The sequence below is a fragment of the Nyctereutes procyonoides genome, unplaced genomic scaffold (genome assembly GCF_905146905.1).
Source record: "Nyctereutes procyonoides isolate TBG_1078 unplaced genomic scaffold, NYPRO_anot_genome, whole genome shotgun sequence".
NCBI lineage: Eukaryota > Metazoa > Chordata > Mammalia > Carnivora > Canidae > Nyctereutes > Nyctereutes procyonoides.
In genome coordinates this window covers 21,356,126-21,382,795 of record NW_026575147.1, presented here as the reverse complement: position 1 = coordinate 21,382,795, position 26,670 = coordinate 21,356,126, and the positions used below count along the sequence as shown (strand labels likewise).

Here is a 26,670-nt window from a genome sequence, read left to right as displayed (position 1 = left end):
ATATTCCCCATCACCCATCTAAGTACTGACCTTCAGCAGAAGGAATTTAAGGATGGAAGGTTCCCAGACCTCAGGTATCAACATTAGATCACCTGTGCTGATAACTTGTCTTTGATGCCTCTCAGTTATATAACAAAATCCCTGTCTGGTTCTTTGTCCTTGAGTGTCTCATAATAGAAACTCTTCCTTATTTTTTTGTCTTCTCTACTCCAAAATTAAAATCCTGAAAGTTGAACTTTAGGGTCCTGTTGTTGGTACCAACTACCCATCCCTTGTCCATCTAAATCTCCTGTTCCTGGTTTCTTAATCATTGAGTTCTGTCCACCTGTCAGACCCTACTCTGTTGAGATTGCCTCTTCCTAACCGGTCTGATTCCACCAGCTGCTTCCCAAGACTCTGACCTATTGCTCCTTTTTCTGTACCCTCTCTCAGTCTCCATTGTCCAATGCATTGTCAAGCTCCACTTCTGAATATCTCTCCCCTTCAATACCACTGCCAATACTTTGATCTGAAACCTCATTATCTCCCTCCTTTTCTCAAGTTGCCTGCATCCTTGCAGTACTACTCTATTCACCATTTATATTCTCAGTAGAGTTATTTTTGCTAAATAAAAATCTGGTCCTGTCACTCATTTTTCTACTTAAAAAATTTTTAGTTACTTTCCAGTATAAATAAGATAACATCCACATCATTTAGCATGGCTTTTGAGGCCTTTCCATATAGTCTTCCATGTCCACCTTCCTCTGTTTTCTCCTCTACGATCCAAAAGTTCATTCTTTAAAGATCAGTTCAAATATCACCTCCTCTGGATCTTCTAAAAGGGAATGAGCTAAAATAAACAAGCAGGACTAAATCAAACTAAAGAGCTTCTGCACAGCAAAAGAAACAAGTAATAAACTGAAAGGCAAACTATAGAATGGGAGAAAATATTTGCAAACCTTATATCTAATAAGGAGTTAATATTAAAACAATAAAGAGTTCATAAAAGTTAAAAGCAAAAATAAAAGCAAATAATCCAATTTAAAAATGGGCAAAGGATCTGAAGAAGACATACAGATGGTCAACAGGTACATGAAAAGTGTTCAACATCACTAATAATCAGGAAATGCAAATCAAAACCACAACAAGCTATCACTTCACACCTTTTAGAATAGCTATTATCAAAAAGACAAGATAACAAATGTTACTGAGGATGTAGAAAAAGAGAATTTTTATATAGGTATGAAATGTAAATTGGCAGAGCCACTATGGAAAACAATATGGCAATTCCTCAAAAAATTAAAGATAAAACTACCAGATGATCAAGCAACCCCACGCAATTCCTAGGAAATGAAATTAGTATCTCCAAGAAATATCTGTACTCTCATGTTCATTAAAGTATTATTCATAATATACAAGATATGGAAACAACCTAAATGTCCTTCAGCAGATGGATGGATAAAGAAAATGTGGCATAAACTTATGATATAATATGATCAGCCATTAAAAAAAGGAACTCCTTCCATTTGCAACAAAATAGGTGAACCTGGAGAATATTATGCGAAGTAACAAAATCAAGACTGAGAAAGACACATACTGTATAGTATCACTTACATATAGAATCTTTCAAAAAGTCAACTTCATAAAAACAGAAGACAGAATGGTTGCCAGGAACTGGGGGGGGGGGAGGGGTGGCAGGGAATGGAGAGATGTAGATCAAAAGGTACAAATTTTTAGTTATAAAAAGAATAAGTTCTGAGTATCTAATGTACAACATGGTGACTATAATTAATAATATAGCATCATATACTTGAAGGTCACTGAGAATAGATTGTAAGTAAACAGGAGAAAATACATGAGGTGACAGACATGTTATTTATCTTGATCTTGGTAACTGTTCTGTTTATCAAATCATCACATTATATAACTTCAATATATATATAACTATCACCTATATTTGTCAATTATTCCTCAATAAGGTTGAGGGGAAATTTTAAAAATAGAGGAGAATGAGTTGCTTCCTCATCTTTCTATGGTAATTTATAAATATCTATATTATAACACATGTCATATTGTCTGCTTTCTTCATTAGGTTATGAACTCCTTGAGGACAGGGAGCCTGATTTTACTGATACAGGCTGGTGACAAGTGTGGTGACTGGGAAGTAGTCAGCTATTAATGAATATTTGTTGAAGGAATGAATGATCTCAAATACTTAATCTGAACTTCCCTGACACCTGCAAAAGTTTTCCTTCCAGAATACACTCTAGTCTACCCATTTGTCTGTCTATTCTTACATGTAAAGGGAGCAGGTAAGAAGGGGAATAAGTGCTTATTAAAAATTCTAGCCCTCCTGATCTTCCGCATTCACTTGAAATTGCTGGTCTATATTAGACCCTATGTGAACAAATGACTGGTGAAGTCTGGTCAGAACGGCTATAACGTCTCCATCCTGGCTTGCTCCTAGGTCTTTTCCCCCCCATTTTCTAGTGCTATATCACTCTGTCACCACAACTTATTGTTTCTATGGGATGAGAAATGGTGATGGCCCATCCTTTACAGCTGATCCTAGTCATTGCTGATATGACCATTCCAAAGATTTCCCCACTATTCAAAAGACCTGTCCTTAATCATTGCTTACTCTGTGACTGTCTTTCACACATACTGTGTGTGTGTGTGTGTGTGTGTGTGTGTGTGTGTGTGATTTCTGCATCTTCAGTAGCTGGAATACCGGGTGTTATATGTATGCACATGTGCACGTGCACACACACACACACTATGTCTTCTCCATACCTCAGAAAATTGTCTGTGAGTGCCTGGGCATGAAGATGTCAGGCATAGAAAAAACTGTGAGGCAATTCAGACTGGCATAAAAAGACTTGCTTATATTAAGAGTACATATACTTAAGGTGCACCTGTGTAGCTCAGGGGTTGAGCATATGTCTTTGGCTGAGGTCGTGATCCCGGGGTCCTGGGATCAAGTCCCACATCGGGCTCCCTATAGGGAGCCTACTTCTCCCTCTGCGTTTGTCTCTGCCTCTCTCTGTGTGTCTCTCATGAATAAATAAATAAAACTTTTTTTAAAAAAGAGTACACTTAACTTGATAAGTACTAAGTAATGTATAGAACTGTTGAATCGCTACATTGTATACCTGAAATGAATAGAACACTATATATTAACTATCCTGGAATTAAAATTTTTTAAATGGCTTGCTTGTATCTGGAAAAAGCTCTTTCTCATTTTCATTCCCCCCACTCCAATATCCATTCCCTCCCTCTCTCCATCTGTCTCTCCATCTCTCTATCTCTATGTCTCTCTCTCTCACACACACACACACACACACACACACACACACCACAGAAGAAGCTAAAGAAAGCAGACTCTGAGGTCAATGAAGGCAACTTGAAATTTTCCTTTAGTATCAACCTTTCTCTCCTTCACCACTGTCCTGGCAAATACAAGCTACACATAGAGGTAGTCTTGCCAGATTCTGACCCATAGTGTATGGCTAAACAGGTACACAGCAACTACCATGCCAAGGAATCCAAGACGATATTCAACATGGAAAAGTTCCCAAACAGCACCTCCCAGGAGATGACTACAGCTCCTGCAGGAAATCATCTAACCGCAAATTCCAACTCCCCTTCACTCCCACAGCTTGTCACCTATCTCAAAGGGCTGTTCCCTTGAATTGTGACAATCTGACCCACATCAGCAGCCCAGAGGCCATATGGCAACACAATGCTTTTTGGATAGGAAAAGGGAGGGACAACCAATTGAAAGATTGTCATTGAAATCCTGTAATTTGTGATTTGTCAATAACTCCTGACTTTGGGGGAGTTTTCTTCACCCCTTAACATATTCTGCCAGCCACAATATGTAACTGTGAGTATCTAAAATACTCTGAAACCATTTCATCATCTGGTAACAAATGATAAATTCTCTGGGAAGATAGAGATGATGCCCCACATCTCAGAGTTCACTGTTTCATGGTCAGTAATTTTGAATGCTTGGGGGGGGGGAATTCTTTGGGATTCTAAAAGTAAAAAGCTAATATGCAAGACGGATCAGCTATGTTGGAAGAAGGGAGGATATGGAAAGCCAAGTGCTATCTTCCTGTTCACACTATAAAGTGTAATTGATAATTCTGTTATCCCTACAGCTATTAAACTTCACTGATCAAATAGTCATCTGGATCAAGTCAGGCAAAGAAACCTACTTGAATAATAAAATCATAGCTCTTCACTGGGTGTTATGGTATATGTTGGCAAATTGAACTCCAATAAAAAAATAAAATAATAAATAAATAAATAAATAAATAAATAAATAAATAAATAATAAAATCATAGCTCTTAGGTTGAAAGAGGAATTTATCAGACATTCACCCAATATTCCTCTACTTAACCCCATCCAAGATATCCCTGGTCTCATGCTCATCTCCTGTAATTGATGTAACCTGAGGTTAAAAGATGATTTAGAGTGAAAAGTCTTGAATTAGTGGCCTGGGTCCTGACTTTCCAACATTGGCCCTTCTAGTCAACTACAGTATGAGGAGGCTAGACTACTTAACTGCCAACTTCTTGGATAATTCAAAATTCTCTAGGCAATGATAGGGAACTCAGTATCTCTAAAGATTTCTCCCCATGTTTAGACAATTCAATTAAAAAGTTCTATCCTATATAAAGCCAAAATATGCTTCTCTACAGTTTCTACCCATTTATCTGACTTTTTTATACAACCCACGTATAATCCTAATTCTATTAACAGCCACCCTTATAACTGAAGACAGACACTCATCTCCTATCTGCTTCTCACTTAGTTCCCTTTACTACCTACGTGACCAATCATCCTGTTTACTTTACTCAGAACACATAACAAATTGTCCACATCCCTACTGAAAAGTGATCATCAGAACTGAACAAAAAGCTACAGCAACAATCTGGCAAGTGCTGAGTGAACACCACAACCACTTACTCTGTTTCAACTAATGTGCTTCTTTTAATGCAGCCTAAAATAGCGTTACCTTTCTGACTACAATATCACACTTCCCTGTCACAGTACCCCACTTTTACTTATGACTCCTATTCCATCTTTGTGAAGTTTAATTTAGATCCATAGTCAGAATTTTACTTTTATTGCAGTAGAGTTCATTTCTATTAGATTTGAGCTGTGGTGTGACATGCTAACATCTTCTTGGGCCTCAGTCTACCCCAAAATTGTTTGCCAGCTGCCTACATTTTTATCTAAGCAATTGATGAAAATATAATGATCATAACCATGGTCAAGAAAACAGTCCTGGGGCAGACCACTAGACTGCCCTCCATATTGATATGAATCTGCAAGATCTGGGTCTCTGTCACCAAAATATCAGATCCCAACTTGCCCCATCCTTGCCACTCTCTAGACTCCACTTTATACACATGTCACAGCAGTCTTTCTGCTCCCCCTGCAATGGACTCCACAAGTAAGTTCTCCCAGGACTTGGGCACTTTCAAAGAAACTGATGCTTAAAACACTAAAAAAGTAAATAAGCCTAACAAAAAAGGAGAAAATTCCACACCCACGGCTGCATGAGTTAGTGGAAATAATGTGGGAGTTGGAGTCAGAATGACCTGGGATTGACTCTTGGTTCTGTAACTTACACACTGGATAACTATATGCACCCTATCACTATCAGTTTCCTCATCTCAAAAAATAGGTATAATAATAATGACCTCACAGGGTTGTTCTGATAATTAGAAATGATACGTGCAAAATCTCAGCATATCCTCAGCACAAAATGAGCATGCAATATAGATTACTTTTATTATTACAGCATGGTGACAGAAAAAGACACAATAACTACTGGCACAAAAAGATAGTTAACCCCAAAAAGAGATGGGGGAAAATGAGTATCTGTATTTTGTGGACATTAACTAATGTTCCACAAAAGAAAGAACTGAGGTCTACTAAGGTTAGAAATAAAGGCATTAAACAAAGTTTTCAAAACTCAGACACATTTCTGTCTCATTGGCTCCAAACAAAATTGGCCACCACCTTGCATTTCTTATTTTATCATGCCCCAGAAATTCTTATAGTACACAAAAAATTATTCAGACCCACTCAGGAGCATCTGCGTGGCTCAGTGGTTGAGCGCCTGCCTTCAGCTCCAGTCATGATCCTGGGGTCCTCGGATTGAGTCTTACATTGGGCTCCCTGTGGGAGCCTGCTTCTCCCTCTGACTGGCAGAGACACATCTCTGCCTCTCTCTACATCTCTCGTGAATAAATACATAAAATATTTTTTTAAAAAATACTATGGTGAGAGAAGAAATACAAAATGGGGCAGAGATGGGGAGAGGTGCAGACACATAAGTAAATAATTATAATAAAATATTACCAATGCCATAAGAAAGATAAATACAGAGTGCATGGGAAACTGATCTATCTGAATATGCCAGGTAAGGATTTACGAAGGAAGAAATGGTCCTGGAGGATCTTGAAGACTGAGAAGCAAAGATTAAGGGACTCTGCAGGTAGTAAGGATAGCGGTAGAGCTTTTAAACAGTGATGGACCACTAGGGGATCATCCAAGCAATGTTGATCAGTCCAGATACCTTTTCCATAGAATACAAACAGTAAGGCAGCTGGAAAGATACAGATTTATGCCTATTGTGAAGGGGCCTCTAGGTCAAGTAGAAAAACTCTGGAATTCTACAGGCAAGAGGAGGGAATGACATAAGATTAGAAGATGAATCAGGCAGCCTAAAGCAGAGGGGCTATCTATGACACTTTACAAATATCCAACTGAAAGATGATAAGGTCCAGAACAAAACTGCAGCTCTATAAACAGAGAACAGATCTACACATGCAAAATTAAGTCTAGAGAGAACTGGCATGCAAATGAAGGGTAAAGGAGAGTGAGAAGTGAAAAGTGACTTAATATAGTTTGAGACACTCAGTGGATGGGATGTCATTAACCAGGATGTAGACTTCTGGAGGATACTACACTTTGGTATAGGCCAATATACTGAGCTCAGATTTGGAGGGGCGGGGGGGGGGTGTTTTTAGTATTTTTTTGTTTCAGAGGTAGAGTTTAGTGATTCATCAGTTGCATATAACTCCAGTGCTCATTTCATCAAGCGCCCTCCATGATGCCCATCACCTAGTTACCCCATCCCCCCCCACCCACTTCAGTTTTGAATGTACTAGCAGAGGCTAACTAGGGGACATCCAAATGGAGATGTAGTCTGTTCAACGTAAAAGTCTGGAAAGCAAGAGATGAACTACAGATAGGAGTCTCTTGTATATTTATGAGAATAAATTAGAAAACCCACAGTTCAACCTATAGGAAGAGTAGGGGGAGAGTGTATCTCTTGATACCCCAAGGTAATAACCTTGAAAACAATGTAAAGTTAGACCAATGGTTCTTGCCTGATAGGGTCATGCTAGCTTCTGCTGATCACTGCTTCTAACTCAAGACCTCATTTTCTTTATTTCTTTTGAAAAATTAAATTAAATTTGCCTATTTCCTCTCAGTTCCTCATAATTTCTGGAAGACGAATATTCATTTTACAGCAAGCTCCCCCAGTATCCAGAGAATTCATAGATAAAAAGGGACATCAAGGTGGGCCCTTGTGATGTTTTCCTACCACAAACTGAATTTGAAGTTCTCAAAAAAGTTCTCAAAAAGGTATTGTGGATGCAATACACAAAGAACCTATAAGAAAATCTTCCATAAAATCTCCAATATGTTGGGTTTGTGTAAACCTGAATTTGGAACTTGGGAAAACAAGTACAGATGAGTACGTGAGGAAGTTGGGAAGTAAACACATTGTTAGAGAAATAGAGGTGGAGATACGGGTGGATCTGGGTTTGGTTAGAAATGAATCAGACCATCCTACAGAGGATGGCTCCTCCCTAAATGGGCTTACTATAAAAAGGCTACTATTTCAGACTTTAGCACCCAGCAAGCTCCTTCAGGCTACGTTCTACTTGCTCTTCTGGTGAAAGAAGTAAGTAAGAGGGAATACATCTAACTTTGCCTGCTTGGGGGTAAGAAAGGTAGAAATCTGGAAGGTATATATACTCCAAAGCAAAATGTTCTAGATGTTAGGGGTTCTTCACTTTTAGTGGAACTGTTACTAAAAACTTATTTTGATATACAAGGAAAATGAGAACATAAATGTATTTTCTGTGAAGCTACTCAACACTCTCTTTACATTGTTGGATTTTCCATTTCCTCATTCGTTCAACAGATATATACTAGTTGCCTTCTATTTGCCAAGTGTTGTTCGTGGCTGATTATAGAACAGTGACAACATAAACTCCCTACTGTTAGGAGCTTGTATTTACTAGGGGGGAGACATCCAGTAAGCAATAAATGAACAAGAATTTCAAACAGTGCTAAGAACAATAAAGAAATAAGAGAGTGATGTAGCAAAGTAATAAGAGGATAGAACTTTAGATTGGATGGCCTAGGGGAGATCTCTCTGGGGAATTATCTTTTGAGCTGAGATCTTAATGACAAAAAGAACCAGTGAAGGCAAAGAGCAAAATTCCAAACATTTCAACTTGTTTAGGAGAATAAAAAGAAGCTATGTGCCTCGAGCTTATTTAACAAAAGGGACAGTAGTGTATGGTGACATCAGAGAGCTAGATGGAGTTGACTATAAAGAGGCATAGTAGAGTGTGTATATTATTTTAAGTACATGAGATGTACTTAAAATAAAAAAAAGAGTAAAAAGAGGCATAGTAGAGTGTGTATATTATTTTAAGTACATGAGATGTCACTGAAGAGTATTCAGCAGCAAGAATGAGATAATCTAATGTGTTTTTTTTTAATCATTCTGGGCTGCTTTGTGGAAAAATAAAATAATAGGAAGGCAAGAGTGGCAGCAGGGAGGACTGCAGTTTAGGTGAGAGATCATTGGAGTAAGAATGGTAAGAAGTAATTCTTTACTCATGCCAAAATCTAGAGGTTATCCACGATCCCTACCCCACACTGATCCATCACCCTTCCCATCAACTCTGCCTCTAAGACATGCCTAATCCATCTGTCTCCCTGTCTACCACTAACATTCTAGTCTAAGCTATTCTCCACTCTACCCTTGACTATTATTTGAAAAAAACACAACTTAATTATCCATTTTTCTGTTAGTAGATATTTGGGTTGTTTCTATTTGGGAAGGTATTATAAATAATGGGGTGGGGCTATGAACATTTTTGTACATGATTTTTGGTACATATTTTTATTACATATATTTCTACTGAGAATATTCCTAAGGAGTTAATTTCTGAGTCTTAGATACTGCTAAACAAATTTTGAAAGTACTGCCAGTTTATGCTCCTTCTAGCAGCACATGACAGACTCAGTTTCTCCACATTCTCACCAATATTTAGTATTGCAAAGTTTCTTTTTCCTTTTTGTCTTTTTAGTAATTTTTGTGGGTGTAATTTGGTCTCACACTGTATTTTAATTTACATTTCCCTGATGATTAATAAAATTGAGAGCTCTTGGTATGTTTATTAGCCACTGGGGTACCCTTTTCTGTAAAATTCCTGTGTTATCTATCCATTTTTCTATTGGGTTATCTGTATATTTTGTACTGATTTATAGGAGTTATTTTTATAATCACGATAATCCCTTAATTAGTCAAATGTATTATACATATCCTCCCACTCTGTGTTTTTCCCTTCTCGCCTTTAACAGGGTCTTTGAATGAACAGCCATTCCTACTTTGAATGCAGTCCAATTTATCAATATTTTTCTTTATGGTTAACACTTTTTGAATTCTATTTTAAAAGTATTTCTCGGGATCCCTGGGTGGCGCAGTGGTTTAGCGCCTGTCTTTGGCCCAGGGCGCGATCCTGGAGACCCGGGATGGAATCCCACGTCGGGCTCCCGGTGCATGGAGCCTGCTTCTCCCTCTGCCTGTGTCTCTGCCTCTCTCTCTCTCTCTGACTATCATAAATAAAAAAAATAAAAATAAAAGTATTTCTCTACCCTCAAGGTCTTGAAGATATTCTCGTATGTTATTTTCTTTTACCTTTTACATGTAAAATCTACCTAGGAACTAATTTGTTTTATTATTTAACCTAACACCATTTATTCAAAGACTACTCTTTTCCTACTGACCTGCGTCACATCCTCATCATAAATCAAATATGCATAATGATACAGGTCTGATTTTGAACTATTACCTTTCACTGATCCATCTGTTTAGCCATGCACCGATGCCATGTTGTCTTCCTTTATAATACATTTTTATAACTAGTATCTTTGTCTTCTTCAAGATTGTCTTGGCTAGTCTTGGCCCTCCACATTTTAAAGTAGCTGGAAATCAAGAACTCTGTTTTGAACAACTAGGTTTGAGATCTCTATTAGCCAAGAAGAAATACTGTGTAGGCATTTAAACATACACATCTGAAGCCTAGGGAAGAGTCTGTGGCTTGACATATAAACTTGAGAATTATCTGTCTATATTTAGGATTTAAAGTTATAGGGCTAGATGAGACCCCCCCCCCAAGGGAGTATAAATAGAAAAAAAGAAGCTAGGAGTGAATTTCAGAACATAGCAACATTATGGATTAGAAGAGGAGACTAGGAGAAAGTGGGAAGTAGGCTTGGGAAAGAAAGTAACAAGTATGAGGCCTCTGAAGGACAATCAGCTGCTCAAATGCTGCTGATATGACAAGCAATCTGTGGAATGCAAATGGATAGTTGAATTTGCCAAAGTGAAGGACATTGTTTATCTTCATGAGAGTTTTTGTGGATTTTTTTTTAGAGAGAAAGAGAATCTGAGTAAAAGAAAATAGGAAGTGAATAAAAAAGTATAGGCATAGCTTTTGAAGGAGTACTGCTATTAAAAAGAAAAGATAAATCAGTACCTAAAGGTAGATGTAGGGCGGGGTGGGGGGGAATCATTGAAAAGGAGGCACATCAGTATGAATACACAAATATATCCAGTAGAGAAGGAAGACAGCTGCAAAAGCAAAGTGTTTGAATAGGCAAGAATGACTGTTTCCAGTGCTGAACCAGAGGACAGGAGCACAGACTGTATGCATATCCACACAATGGCAATGAGGGTGAAGGTATATGGATACAAATGCACTAGGCTGAGAGATCAGATACTGGAAAAATGAAGAAACTCTTTTCATTGGCTTCCAAGTTCTCAAAAATAAAAATCAAGGACATCTTCTGAGATAAAGGAAAGGAAGTCACTGTTAGATACAAGAAAGAGTGGGGCAAGGTATCAGTGATACCTTGGAGCACTCTTGTATCATTGACACAAGAAAGAGGGGGACAAGGTAGAGAGGGTACATTCCAGGAGCAATGATGGAGATTAACCAAGTGTCCAACCAAAATAAATCAAAACAAATTAAAATAAAAAGAGAAATAAGTACACAATGCAGTAAATTGACAGGGAGGCCAAAGAATAACTGAAATCAGAGTATACATTTACTTCAATTGTGGATGGAACTGGAGGGCATCATGCTGAGTGAAATAAGTCAATTGGAGAAGGACAATCATATGGTTTCGCTCATACATAGAATATAAGAAATAATGAAAGGGACAATAAGGGAAAGGAGGGAAACTGAGCAGGGAAAAATTAGAGAGGGAGACAAATGATGAGAGACTCCTAACTCTGGGAAACAAAGGATTTGTGGACGGGGAGGCGGGTGGGGGATTGGGTAGCTGGGTGATGGGCACTGAGGAGGGCACTTTATGGGATGAGCACTGGGTGTTATACTATATGTTGGCAAATTGAATTTAAATAAAATATTTTTAAAAAAAGGAAATCAGGGTATAAGAGAAAGTCAGAGAGTGGAATCCCTGAGACTGAGATTGTGGGGACAGTGCAATTACGGATAAGTCCAAGGTCTGGAATATCACTGTAAATGACAGTGACTCCACTGTGCCAAAAAAAAAATCTGAAATCTTAGGTATGATTTTTATAAAAAGCATACAACTATATTTCTTAATTCAATCTTTACAACCTTTTAGCCAGCCAGTCTGATCAATGCACACATATATTGTAATTCATGATAAAATTATATGTAATCCTACTGTTGTATTTTATATTTTCTGCCTTTTCTATGTTTCTTCTTTTCTGGCTTCTACTGTATTGATTGCATTTTGCATTTTTTAAATTCCTCTTTTCCTTTCAATGGTTTAGAAGTTATAAATTCTATTCTCTTAGTGGTTACCAAAAATTCATCAAAATATAGGTTTAAGAATCTTAATAATGAATTAATATCTATCTCCTCTGATAAAACAATCCAAGGCTCATACATGCATTTAGCTCTATAACAGTCATGTCTTTTTACTTTTGTCTGGTTTTGTAACTCCTAAAGTCTAAAGTAATCATTATAATGCTTTTATAAAATAAATGCTTATTTAAATTTATTAACATGTTGAGTAATTTATTTTTTCACCAATTAGATAAATTGAACATTCCTTAAATGCATTCCTTAAGTGGCAAAATGAAGGCCAGTCAATGGAAAAATTTTTATAATATTGAAAAGCTAGTAAAGCCACCCTACCCAATTAAAAATACTGCATACTTCATGAAATGTCGAAAAAAATAAATTGTATGAACATTCATTGACTGTCTCAGCCATTTGGCAAATTAGCTTTCCGAAAATTATCTCTAAACATAATGATCATTTAGCAAATCAGCTTCTGGAGAATTCTTTTTCAGCAAATTTATATGAATAAGTTTTCCTGCTTCTAACCAGCGGGCCTCTCTAGAATCCTGCTATGCATAACATATAGAGAGGCTGAGTCACTGTGCCATACACCTGAAACTACTATAATATTGTGTGTTAACCATATTCAAGTTTAAAATTTTTTTAATTAAACTAAAAAATAAAATCTTGCTATGGGTCATGATCAGATCAATAAGAGTGATGGCATTACCAATAGCTCACTGAGTCTGTAAGACCGTAAATACTGCTATGAATGGGTTTAAGTCCAAGAATTTGTAGTTTAATAATTCAGTTGAACTCTGTGTTGATTTTCACTATTTAGATAGTAGAGAGCTTTTCTGGGCACTCTTCTATTTGTAAAGATAGATTACATAGAGGAATATATGGGCTTAAAAATGTGGAATTGGGGAACTTGGGTGGCACAGTCAGTTAAACATCCATCTCTTGATTTTGGCTCAGTTCATGATCTCATGGTCATGAGATTGAGCCCAGTGTCTGGCTCCATGCTCAGTGCAGAATATGTATAAGACTCTCTCTATCCCTCTACCCCTCCCCACCTCTCGCTCCCTCTCTCCCCTTCTATCTCTAAAATAAATAAATCTTTCTATTAAATGTGGAAGTTCATTATAATAATTAATAAGACCTATAAAAAGGAAAGATATACAAGAAGTACATTTTTATTTCTTCTTTCCAGGTTCACCTTAACTTCCAAAAAGATGTCTACTCTCCTGGAAAATATCATTGCCATTATTGACCTATTCCATGACTACTCAACAACAGATAAGGAAACTGATACACTAAGCAGAGAAGAACTGAAGGAGCTCCTGGAAATGGAGTTTCGGCCAATCCTGAAGGTAAGGGATATCTCCTGGAACGAATGGGTACATCACGCTTGTTCTGCAACAATATGACAAATAATAACTGTGAAATTTTATTATTTCTTCTGGAATAGAAATTTTGGAATTTCTTCTGGAATTCTATGAATTATTTCTTCTAGAATAGAAAAAGACCTAATCTTATTTCAAAACAAATAGAATTTGTTTTCCTCTCTTAATATCTTTAATATACATGCACACATGTGCATAATGCACAACACACAAACACACATCTTCTGTGAAATAAATATGAATATTCAATGATAAGATAATTAACACCAAATAAGTATTCTTTATATATTGAAGAATATCTTCATATTGTGTTTCCTAACATCAAGAATGTTTACAAGTATATTTAAGAGACAACGAACTGATGGACTTCATAACATCATGACGTATAAAGAAAACAAAGCAGATGACCAACCAAATATTTTAGTTTTAACAAACCAGCATTTATATTTAGGCTTTTAGTAAAATACATAGTGTTCCACCTAACTCACCATAAGTAGAATATTATTACAGAAAAAAACACATAGTATCCAACATTTACTTACCAAAATTCATGTTTGCCAAAATAGTGTAAATTATTCAAGTGACCAATTGTCATTCTCCTGTAACCTCCTTCCATCTTTCACATGTACAGAATCCAGATGACCCAGACACTGCTGACATCTTCATGCATATTCTTGATTTAGACCATGACAAGAAAATAGACTTCTCAGAGTTTTTTCTGATGGTATTCAAGTTGGCTCAAGCATATTATGATTTGACCAGGAGACAGAACCCCCAAGCATCAGAGCAAAACCAAAAAAAATATGCATACCACACACAAGATGAAGAAGATGACAGAGAAGAAGACGAAGTAGAGGAAGAAAAAGAAGAAAGAATTCAAAGTTCCAATCAAGCAGGAAGAAATGAAAGAAAAGGTAAGAAGACAATATCCAAGAGCCTAAAAGGAAGAAGAGGAGAGGAACATGAACAGACACCAGACAGCTCTAGACATGCAGGCTCCCATGACACTAAGGGAGCCAATTTTGGGCACCCTGACTCAGGATCTCACCACTATCAACCATCCACGCAAACAAACAGATCCAGACAATCACAATCCAGACAAGGAAAATCATCATCTGAATTTAGGTCAGTGAAAAACTGGGAGTCCAGTATAAATCAGGACAGTAACAGCGAAGGACACACGGAAGACTCTGAGAGACAATATGGATTTGGCCCAGGAAACCAAGGAGAATCTGCACATAGCCATGCAGAAAACAACTCTAGACACTCTGAGTCTTGTGGAGGGCAGAGAAAAAATCATGGACACTCAGAGTCTACCCATAGACAGTCAGACTCTGGTACAAGAAGAAGACAAGGATCAACTCAAGGAAACTCTACACACACCTCTAGACAATCAGGGTTTCCTCATAGAGAGAATTCGTCTTGGGAAAACACTGAATCATTCCATAAGCACTCAAAATCAAGCAGAAGAGGAAGACAAGAAAACAAGCAGAGGCAGTCAGAAGATGGAACCACACATTCAGAAACTGGACGTAGAAAACAATATTCCGGGTTAAGGGCAGGGACACAAAGGGGATCCAGTACAGAACACACCAGTGAAAATGAAGGACATGTGGTAAATTCAAACACAGATTTCTCAAAACATCACAGAAAGTCTGGATTAACATCAGGAAAAGAGCACAGGCCTACACAGGATGAGGTGGCTGACAGATCCAGACAACCTCGGTTACATCACAAGAAAACCATCAAAAAGAGGCAGTCCAAATCCACAGAACGAGATTCAGTATCCACCACTACGAAGAGACAAGGGCGCCACCATCAGCATTCACAGGACAGCTCCAGACACTCGCGAACTAGACATGGATCTGGTAACAGCAAACACCGGGAATCCAGTGTCAGTCAGGCCAGCGACAGTGAAGGACAATCACTAGACTCAGAGAGTCAGTCAGGGTCAGTCCAGGAACGGTCCAGGTCCAGTCAGAGGAGACAACGTGGCAGCAGTGCACACGGCAGTTCTGAGCACTCAGCATCTTATCTCTACCAGATAGCCCCCCAAGAACACTTTGATTCTGCCCACGGACAGTCCCAATCCAGTACCAGGGGGAGACAAGGACCCCTCCATGACCAGGCCCATGACAGCTCTAGACACTCAGGCTCCCATGAGGGTCAGGCAGCCGATTTTGGACATTCTGAGTCAGGATCTCACCACCAGCAATCGTCCACTCGGGCACAGGGCTCCAGGCCATCGCAGTCCGGGCAGGGACAATCGTCCTCTGAATTCAGGCCAGTCACCAACCGGGGGTCCAGCATTAGTCAGGACAGTGACAGTGAAGGACACACAGAGGACTCCGAGAGACAGTATGTGTCTGGCTCAGGAAAGCAACAGGGATCTGCCCGTGGCCATGCAGGAGACAGCGCTAGACACTCTGAGTCTCAACAGAGGCAGAGAAGCGATCATGGACAGACTCAGTCTGGTCACGGACAGTCAGACACTGGTACTGGGCGAAGACAAGGATCTAGTCATGGGCACTCTCAAGATACCTCTAGACTTCCAGGGTCCCATCGTGCAGGGTCACCCGCCCGGGGACACGCTGACTCCGTCCATGGCCGGTCAAGATCGAGCACGGGAGGAAGACAAGAAACCCAGCATGAGCAGTCAACAGACAGATCCGGACACTCAGGCTCTGAACACGGACCATTGTCCTCTGGACCCAGGACAAGCAGACATCAGGAATCCAGCGTGAGGGAAGGACATTCAGAAGATTCAGGTAGAGAATTCCTAAAGACCCATGGAGATTCTGGGTCCAGTTCAAGAAACCAACGTGGGTCTACCCATGGTCAGTCAACTGACAGATCCACACAGTTGGGGTCACGTCAAGGGCAGACAGGCACTCACAGGCAGTCTGACCCTGCCCACCGAGACTCGGGATCCAGCACTAGGGAAACACAAGGAAGCCGCCACGAGCAGTCAGGAGACAGAGCCAGACACGCAGGGTCACGCCAAGGACAGCAGGCCGCCCATGGGCACCCTGACTCTGCCCACCGAGACTCGGGATCCAGCACTAGGGAAAGACAAGGAAGCCGCCACGAGGAGTCAGGAGACAGAGCCAGACACGCAGGGTCACGCCAAGGACAGCAGGCCGCCCGTGGGCAGCCTGACTCTGCCCACCGAGACTCGGGATCCAGCACTAGGGAAAGACAAGGAAGCCGCCACGAGCAGTCAGGAGACAGAGCCAGACACGCAGGGTCACGCCAAGGACAGCAGGCCACCCGTGGGCAGCCTGACTCTGCCCACCGAGACTCGGGATCCAGCACTAGGGAAAGACAAGGAAGCCGCCACGAGCAGTCAGGAGACAGAGCCAGACACGCAGGGTCACATCAAGGACAACAGGCCACCCGTGGGCAGCCTGACTCTGCCCATCGAGACTCAGATCTCAGCACCATAGACAGACAAGGGCGCCACCATCAGCAGTCACAGGACAGCTCCAGACACTCGCGAACTGGACATGGTTCTGGTAACAGCAAACACCGGGAATCCAGTGTCAGTCAGGCCAGCGACAGTGAAGGACAATCACTAGACTCAGAGAGTCAGTCAGGGTCAGTCCAGGAACGGTCCAGGTCCAGTCAGAGGAGACAACGTGGCAGCAGTGCACACGGCAGTTCTGAGCACTCAGCATCTTATTTCTACCAGATAGCCCCCCAAGAACACTTTGATTCTGCCCACGGACAGTCCCAATCCAGTACCAGGGGGAGACAAGGACCCCGCCATGACCAGGCCCATGACAGCTCTAGACACTCAGGCTCCCATGAGGGTCAGGCAGCCGATTTTGGACATTCTGAGTCAGGATCTCACCACCAGCAATCGTCCACTCGGGCACAGGGCTCCAGGCCATCGCAGTCCGGGCAGGGACAATCGTCCTCTGAATTCAGGCCAGTCACCAACCGGGGGTCCAGCATTAGTCAGGACAGTGACAGTGAAGGACACACAGAGGACTCCGAGAGACAGTATGTGTCTGGCTCAGGAAAGCAACAGGGATCTGCCCGTGGCCATGCAGGAGACAGCGCTAGACACTCTGAGTCTCAACAGAGGCAGAGAAGCGATCATGGACAGACTCAGTCTGGTCACGGACAGTCAGACACTGGTACTGGGCGAAGACAAGGATCTAGTCATGGGCACTCTCAAGATACCTCTAGACTTCCAGGGTCCCATCGTGCAGGGTCACCCGCCCGGGGACACGCTGACTCCGTCCATGGCCGGTCAAGATCGAGCACGGGAGGAAGACGAGAAACCCAGCATGAGCAGTCAACAGACAGATCCGGACACTCAGGCTCTGAACACGGACCATTGTCCTCTGGACCCAGGACAAGCAGACATCAGGAATCCAGCGTGAGGGAAGGACATTCAGAAGATTCAGGTAGAGAATTCCTAAAGACCCGTGGAGATTCTGGGTCCAGTTCAAGAAACCAACGTGGGTCTACCCATGGTCAGTCAACTGACAGATCCACACAGTTGGGGTCACGTCAAGGGCAGACAGGCACTCACAGGCAGTCTGACCCTGCCCACCGAGACTCGGGATCCAGCACTAGGGAAACACAAGGAAGCCGCCACGAGCGGTCAGGAGACAGAGCCAGACACGCAGGGTCACACCAAGGACAGCAGGCCACCCGTGGGCACCCTGAATCTGCCCACCGAGACTCGAGATCCAGCACTAGGGAAAGACAAGGAAGCCGCCACGAGCAGTCAGGAGACAGAGCCAGACACGCAGGGTCACGCCAAGGACAGCAGGCCGCCCGTGGGCAGCCTGACTCTGCCCACCGAGACTCGGGATCCAGCACTAGGGAAAGACAAGGAAGCCGCCACGAGCAGTCAGGAGACAGAGCCAGACACGCAGGGTCACATCAAGGACAACAGGCCACCCGTGGGCAGCCTGACTCTGCCCATCGAGACTCAGATCTCAGCACCATAGACAGACAAGGGCGCCACCATCAGCAGTCACAGGACAGCTCCAGACACTCGCGAACTGGACATGGTTCTGGTAACAGCAAACACCGGGAATCCAGTGTCAGTCAGGCCAGCGACAGTGAAGGACAATCACTAGACTCAGAGAGTCAGTCAGGGTCAGTCCAGGAACGGTCCAGGTCCAGTCAGAGGAGACAACGTGGCAGCAGTGCACACGGCAGTTCTGAGCACTCAGCATCTTATTTCTACCAGATAGCCCCCCAAGAACACTTTGATTCTGCCCACGGACAGTCCCAATCCAGTACCAGGGGGAGACAAGGACCCCGCCATGACCAGGCCCATGACAGCTCTAGACACTCAGGCTCCCATGAGGGTCAGGCAGCCGATTTTGGACATTCTGAGTCAGGATCTCACCACCAGCAATCGTCCACTCGGGCACAGGGCTCCAGGCCATCGCAGTCCGGGCAGGGACAATCGTCCTCTGAATTCAGGCCAGTCACCAACCGAGGGTCCAGCATTAGTCAGGACAGTGACAGTGAAGGACACACAGAGGACTCCGAGAGACAGTATGTGTCTGGCTCAGGAAAGCAACAGGGATCTGCCCGTGGCCATGCAGGAGACAGCGCTAGACACTCTGAGTCTCAACAGAGGCAGAGAAGCGATCATGGACAGACTCAGTCTGGTCACGGACAGTCAGACACTGGTACTGGGCGAAGACAAGGGTCTAGTCTTGGGCACTCTCAAGATACCTCTAGACTTCCAGGATCCCATCGTGCAGGGTCACCCGCCCGGGGACACGCTGACTCCGTCCATGGCCGGTCAAGATCGAGCACGGGAGGAAGACGAGAAACCCAGCATGAGCAGTCAACAGACAGATCCGGACACTCAGGCTCTGAACACGGACCATTGTCCTCTGGACCCAGGACAAGCAGACATCAGGAATCCAGCGTGAGGGAAGGACATTCAGAAGATTCAGGTAGAGAATTCCTAAAGACCCGTGGAGATTCTGGGTCCAGTTCAAGAAACCAACGTGGGTCTACCCATGGTCAGTCAACTGACAGATCCACACAGTTGGGGTCACGTCAAGGGCAGACAGGCACTCACAGGCAGTCTGACCCTGCCCACCGAGACTCGGGATCCAGCACTAGGGAAACACAAGGAAGCCGCCACGAGCGGTCAGGAGACAGAGCCAGACACGCAGGGTCACGCCAAGGACAGCAGGCCACCCGTGGGCACCCTGAATCTGCCCACCGAGACTCGAGATCCAGCACTAGGGAAAGACAAGGAAGCCGCCACGAGCAGTCAGGAGACAGAGCCAGACACGCAGGGTCACGCCAAGGACAGCAGGCCGCCCGTGGGCAGCCTGACTCTGCCCACCGAGACTCGGGATCCAGCACTAGGGAAAGACAAGGAAGCCGCCACGAGCAGTCAGGAGACAGAGCCAGACACGCAGGGTCACATCAAGGACAGCAGGCCACCCGTGGGCAGCCTGACTCTGCCCATCGAGACTCAGATCTCAGCACCATAGACAGACAAGGGCGCCACCATCAGCAGTCACAGGACAGCTCCAGACACTCGCGAACTGGACATGGTTCTGGTAACAGCAAACACCGGGAATCCAGTGTCAGTCAGGCCAGCGACAGTGAAGGACAATCACTAGACTCAGAGAGTCAGTCAGGGTCAGTCCAGGAACGGTCCAGGTCCAGTCAGAGGAGACAACGTGGCAGCAGTGCACACGGCAGTTCTGAGCACTCAGCATCTTATTTCTACCAGATAGCCCCCCAAGAACACTTTGATTCTGCCCACGGACAGTCCCAATCCAGTACCAGGGGGAGACAAGGACCCCGCCATGACCAGGCCCATGACAGCTCTAGACACTCAGGCTCCCATGAGGGTCAGGCAGCCGATTTTGGACATTCTGAGTCAGGATCTCACCACCAGCAATCGTCCACTCGGGCACAGGGCTCCAGGCCATCGCAGTCCGGGCAGGGACAATCGTCCTCTGAATTCAGGCCAGTCACCAACCGAGGGTCCAGCATTAGTCAGGACAGTGACAGTGAAGGACACACAGAGGACTCCGAGAGACAGTATGTGTCTGGCTCAGGAAAGCAACAGGGATCTGCCCGTGGCCATGCAGGAGACAGCGCTAGACACTCTGAGTCTCAACAGAGGCAGAGAAGCGATCATGGACAGACTCAGTCTGGTCACGGACAGTCAGACACTGGTACTGGGCGAAGACAAGGGTCTAGTCTTGGGCACTCTCAAGATACCTCTAGACTTCCAGGATCCCATCGTGCAGGGTCACCCGCCCGGGGACACGCTGACTCCGTCCATGGCCGGTCAAGATCGAGCACGGGAGGAAGACGAGAAACCCAGCATGAGCAGTCAACAGACAGATCCGGACACTCAGGCTCTGAACACGGACCATTGTCCTCTGGACCCAGGACAAGCAGACATCAGGAATCCAGCGTGAGGGAAGGACATTCAGAAGATTCAGGTAGAGAATTCCTAAAGACCCGTGGAGATTCTGGGTCCAGTTCAAGAAACCAACGTGGGTCTACCCATGGTCAGTCAACTGACAGATCCACACAGTTGGGGTCACGTCAAGGGCAGACAGGCACTCACAGGCAGTCTGACCCTGCCCACCGAGACTCGGGATCCAGCACTAGGGAAACACAAGGAAGCCGCCACGAGCGGTCAGTAGACAGAGCCAGACACGCAGGGTCACGCCAAGGACAGCAGGCCGCCCGTGGGCAGCCTGACTCTGCCCACCGAGACTCGGGATCCAGCACTAGGGAAAGACAAGGAAGCCGCCACGAGCAGTCAGGAGACAGAGCCAGACACGCAGGGTCACGCCAAGGACAGCAGGCCGCCCGTGGGCAGCCTGACTCTGCCCACCGAGACTCGGGATCCAGCACTAGGGAAAGACAAGGAAGCCGCCACGAGCAGTCAGGAGACAGAGCCAGACTCGCAGGGTCACGCCAAGGACAGCAGGCCACCCGTGGGCAGCCTGACTCTGCCCACCGAGACTCGGGATCCAGCACTAGGGAAAGACAAGGAAGCCGCCACGAGCAGTCAGGAGACAGAGCCAGACACGCAGGGTCACATCAAGGACAACAGGCCACCCGTGGGCAGCCTGACTCTGCCCATCGAGACTCAGATCTCAGCACCATAGACAGACAAGGGCGCCACCATCAGCAGTCACAGGACAGCTCCAGACACTCGCGAACTGGACATGGATCTGGTAACAGCAAACACCGGGAATCCAGTGTCAGTCAGGCCAGCGACAGTGAAGGACAATCACTAGACTCAGAGAGTCAGTCAGGGTCAGTCCAGGAACGGTCCAGGTCCAGTCAGAGGAGACAACGTGGCAGCAGTGCACACGGCAGTTCTGAGCACTCAGCATCTTATTTCTACCAGATAGCCCCCCAAGAACACTTTGATTCTGCCCACGGACAGTCCCAATCCAGTACCAGGGGGAGACAAGGACCCCTCCATGACCAGGCCCATGACAGCTCTAGACACTCAGGCTCCCATGAGGGTCAGGCAGCCGATTTTGGACATTCTGAGTCAGGATCTCACCACCAGCAATCGTCCACTCGGGCACAGGGCTCCAGGCCATCGCAGTCCGGGCAGGGACAATCGTCCTCTGAATTCAGGCCAGTCACCAACCGAGGGTCCAGCATTAGTCAGGACAGTGACAGTGAAGGACACACAGAGGACTCCGAGAGACAGTATGTGTCTGGCTCAGGAAAGCAACAGGGATCTGCCCGTGGCCATGCAGGAGACAGCGCTAGACACTCTGAGTCTCAACAGAGGCAGAGAAGCGATCATGGACAGACTCAGTCTGGTCACGGACAGTCAGACACTGGTACTGGGCGAAGACAAGGATCTAGTCATGGGCACTCTCAAGATACCTCTAGACTTCCAGGGTCCCATCGTGCAGGGTCACCCGCCCGGGGACACGCTGACTCCGTCCATGGCCGGTCAAGATCGAGCACGGGAGGAAGACGAGAAACCCAGCATGAGCAGTCAACAGACAAATCCGGACACTCAGGCTCTGAACACGGACCATTGTCCTCTGGACCCAGGACAAGCAGACATCAGGAATCCAGCATGAGGGAAGGACATTCAGAAGATTCAGGTAGAGAATTCCTAAAGACCCGTGGAGATTCTGGGTCCAGTTCAAGAAACCAACGTGGGTCTACCCATGGTCAGTCAACTGACAGATCCACACAGTTGGGGTCACGTCAAGGGCAGACAGGCACTCACAGGCAGTCTGACCCTGCCCACCGAGACTCGGGATCCAGCACTAGGGAAACACAAGGAAGCCGCCACGAGCGGTCAGTAGACAGAGCCATACACGCAGGGTCACGCCAAGGACAGCAGGCCGCCCGTGGGCAGCCTGACTCTGCCCACCGAGACTCGGGATCCAGCACTAGGGAAAGACAAGGAAGCCGCCACGAGCAGTCAGGAGACAGAGCCAGACACGCAGGGTCACGCCAAGGACAGCAGGCCGCCCGTGGGCAGCCTGACTCTGCCCACCGAGACTCGGGATCCAGCACTAGGGAAAGACAAGGAAGCCGCCACGAGCAGTCAGGAGACAGAGCCAGACACGCAGGGTCACGCCAAGGACAGCAGGCCGCCCGTGGGCAGCCTGACTCTGCCCACCGAGACTCGGGATCCAGCACTAGGGAAAGACAAGGAAGCCGCCACGAGCAGTCAGGAGACAGAGCCAGACACGCAGGGTCACATCAAGGACAACAGGCCACCCGTGGGCAGCCTGACTCTGCCCATCGAGACTCAGATCTCAGCACCATAGACAGACAAGGGCGCCACCATCAGCAGTCACAGGACAGCTCCAGACACTCGCGAACTGGACATGGTTCTGGTAACAGCAAACACCGGGAATCCAGTGTCAGTCAGGCCAGCGACAGTGAAGGACAATCACTAGACTCAGAGAGTCAGTCAGGGTCAGTCCAGGAACGGTCCAGGTCCAGTCAGAGGAGACAACGTGGCAGCAGTGCACACGGCAGTTCTGAGCACTCAGCATCTTATTTCTACCAGATAGCCCCCCAAGAACACTTTGATTCTGCCCACGGACAGTCCCAATCCAGTACCAGGGGGAGACAAGGACCCCGCCATGACCAGGCCCATGACAGCTCTAGACACTCAGGCTCCCATGAGGGTCAGGCAGCCGATTTTGGACATTCTGAGTCAGGATCTCACCACCAGCAATCGTCCACTCGGGCACAGGGCTCCAGGCCATCGCAGTCCGGGCAGGGACAATCGTCCTCTGAATTCAGGCCAGTCACCAACCGGGGGTCCAGCATTAGTCAGGACAGTGACAGTGAAGGACACACAGAGGACTCCGAGAGACAGTATGTGTCTGGCTCAGGAAAGCAACAGGGATCTGCCCGTGGCCATGCAGGAGACAGCGCTGGACACTCTGAGTCTCAACAGAGGCAGAGAAGCGATCATGGACAGACTCAGTCTGGTCACGGACAGTCAGACACTGGTACTGGGCGAAGACAAGGGTCTAGTCTTGGGCACTCTCAAGATACCTCTAGACTTCCAGGATCCCATCGTGCAGGGTCACCCGCCCGGGGACACGCTGACTCCGTCCATGGCCGGTCAAGATCGAGCACGGGAGGAAGACGAGAAACCCAGCATGAGCAGTCAACAGACAGATCCGGACACTCAGGCTCTGAACACGGACCATTGTCCTCTGGACCCAGGACAAGCAGACATCAGGAATCCAGCGTGAGGGAAGGACATTCAGAAGATTCAGGTAGAGAATTCCTAAAGACCCGTGGAGATTCTGGGTCCAGTTCAAGAAACCAACGTGGGTCTACCCATGGTCAGTCAACTGACAGATCCACACAGTTGGGGTCACGTCAAGGGCAGACAGGCACTCACAGGCAGTCTGACCCTGCCCACCGAGACTCGGGATCCAGCACTAGGGAAACACAAGGAAGCCGCCACGAGCGGTCAGGAGACAGAGCCAGACACGCAGGGTCACGCCAAGGACAGCAGGCCGCCCGTGGGCAGCCTGACTCTGCCCACCGAGACTCGGGATCCAGCACTAGGGAAAGACAAGGAAGCCGCCACGAGCAGTCAGGAGACAGAGCCAGACACGCAGGGTCACGCCAAGGACAGCAGGCCGCCCGTGGGCAGCCTGACTCTGCCCACCGAGACTCGGGATCCAGCACTAGGGAAAGACAAGGAAGCCGCCACGAGCAGTCAGGAGACAGAGCCAGACACACAGGGTCACATCAAGGACAACAGGCCACCCGTGGGCAGCCTGACTCTGCCCATCGAGACTCAGATCTCAGCACCATAGACAGACAAGGGCGCCACCATCAGCAGTCACAGGACAGCTCCAGACACTCGCGAACTGGACATGGTTCTGGTAACAGCAAACACCGGGAATCCAGTGTCAGTCAGGCCAGCGACAGTGAAGGACAATCACTAGACTCAGAGAGTCAGTCAGGGTCAGTCCAGGAACGGTCCAGGTCCAGTCAGAGGAGACAACGTGGCAGCAGTGCACACGGCAGTTCTGAGCACTCAGCATCTTATTTCTACCAGATAGCCCCCCAAGAACACTTTGATTCTGCCCACGGACAGTCCCAATCCAGTACCAGGGGGAGACAAGGACCCCGCCATGACCAGGCCCATGACAGCTCTAGACACTCAGGCTCCCATGAGGGTCAGGCAGCCGATTTTGGACATTCTGAGTCAGGATCTCACCACCAGCAATCGTCCACTCGGGCACAGGGCTCCAGGCCATCGCAGTCCGGGCAGGGACAATCGTCCTCTGAATTCAGGCCAGTCACCAACCGGGGGTCCAGCATTAGTCAGGACAGTGACAGTGAAGGACACACAGAGGACTCCGAGAGACAGTATGTGTCTGGCTCAGGAAAGCAACAGGGATCTGCCCGTGGCCATGCAGGAGACAGCGCTGGACACTCTGAGTCTCAACAGAGGCAGAGAAGCGATCATGTACAGTGTCAGTCTGGTCACGGACAGTCAGACACTGGTATTGGGAGAAGACAAGGGTCTAGTCATGGGCACTCTCTAAATACCTCCAGACATCCAGGGAGTCTTCAGGATCAGAGAGAAAATCCTGGTCCGTCTGATTCAATGTTTGTTCAGTCAGAATGGTAGTAGAAGTCATGATTCCAGCTATGTGGAATTCAAAGACTTCTGTGAATATTGAGAAGATTCTGTGGTATCCAGTATAACAGAGAGGAAAATGCACCCAGGAATATATTGCCATTCACATGACAATTCGCAATGTTTGGGATTTATTCAGTCACAAATTTTTAATTATGATGATAAAGTGATAAGAAAATAATCCAGATTGTAGGAATATGAACCCACACATAACTTTAAATCAAGTAATTTCAAAATATACTTCCAAAAAATATCTCATTTATTTTAAGCAAGTTACACTCTTTCTTTCCTTGGTGATAGTTTCATTTTTCGCATATTTAAATCTTTAGTTAGGATGGGTAATGTCCAAAATCAGTGTCAGTAGTTTTAGAAAACTCAGTATTTGGGGTTGTTAGTTTTCAAGCAAGGATTTCTCTTTTGAGAGGTTAAATTTTAGAATCTTTGTAGATTATTATATTAATCTTTGTCAAAAATATAACATTGTCATTCTAGAGGCCAAAGCTGCTATGTTAATATCAGGGCTCGATCCATATTCCTCTACTATTCTTTAATGGGACTCTATATTATTGTGGATTCATTAAATCAAAAAACTAAATTGCATAAAGCTTCAAAATAAACAATTAAGCATATATCATAGTTTGTCCTTTTTGTGTTTATTTCTCATAGACTCCAGCAGACTTACCCCCCGATAGCCAAAATTACATCTTTTTGTCACTGGAAAACTATATGACCAAATGTTAATTGTACACCATGCAAAAGTAATAAGGAGTCCAAAGAAGAAAGAATTTAAATAACATAATCATTGTCCCACATAGTCACCTTTAGGATGAAAAAAGGCTTTGCTCACATGAATAGGACAAACATTAAACCCAAGTGGCTATTAGCCAAGTCAAACCAAGATCAGTAAACAGAAATTACTAACCACTGGTTCTTCTTCCAAAGACACTAGGAGTTATTTTACAATGAAGATTAATTAAA

General features: G+C 45.2%; 1 protein-coding gene across 1 annotated transcript; it reads left to right on the top strand.

Annotated features, from left to right (window-relative positions):
- The first annotated feature begins 7,920 nt into the window (after positions 1–7,920).
- On the top strand, positions 7,921–26,321 carry FLG (filaggrin). The gene is made up of 3 exons (XM_055312659.1): positions 7,921–7,973; positions 13,364–13,523; positions 14,188–26,321. The coding sequence occupies exons 2-3, from the start codon at positions 13,386–13,388 to the stop codon at positions 25,681–25,683; spliced, it is 11,634 nt and encodes a 3,877-aa protein (XP_055168634.1). The 5' UTR covers positions 7,921–7,973; positions 13,364–13,385; the 3' UTR covers positions 25,684–26,321.
- The last annotated feature ends 349 nt before the right edge of the window (positions 26,322–26,670 follow it).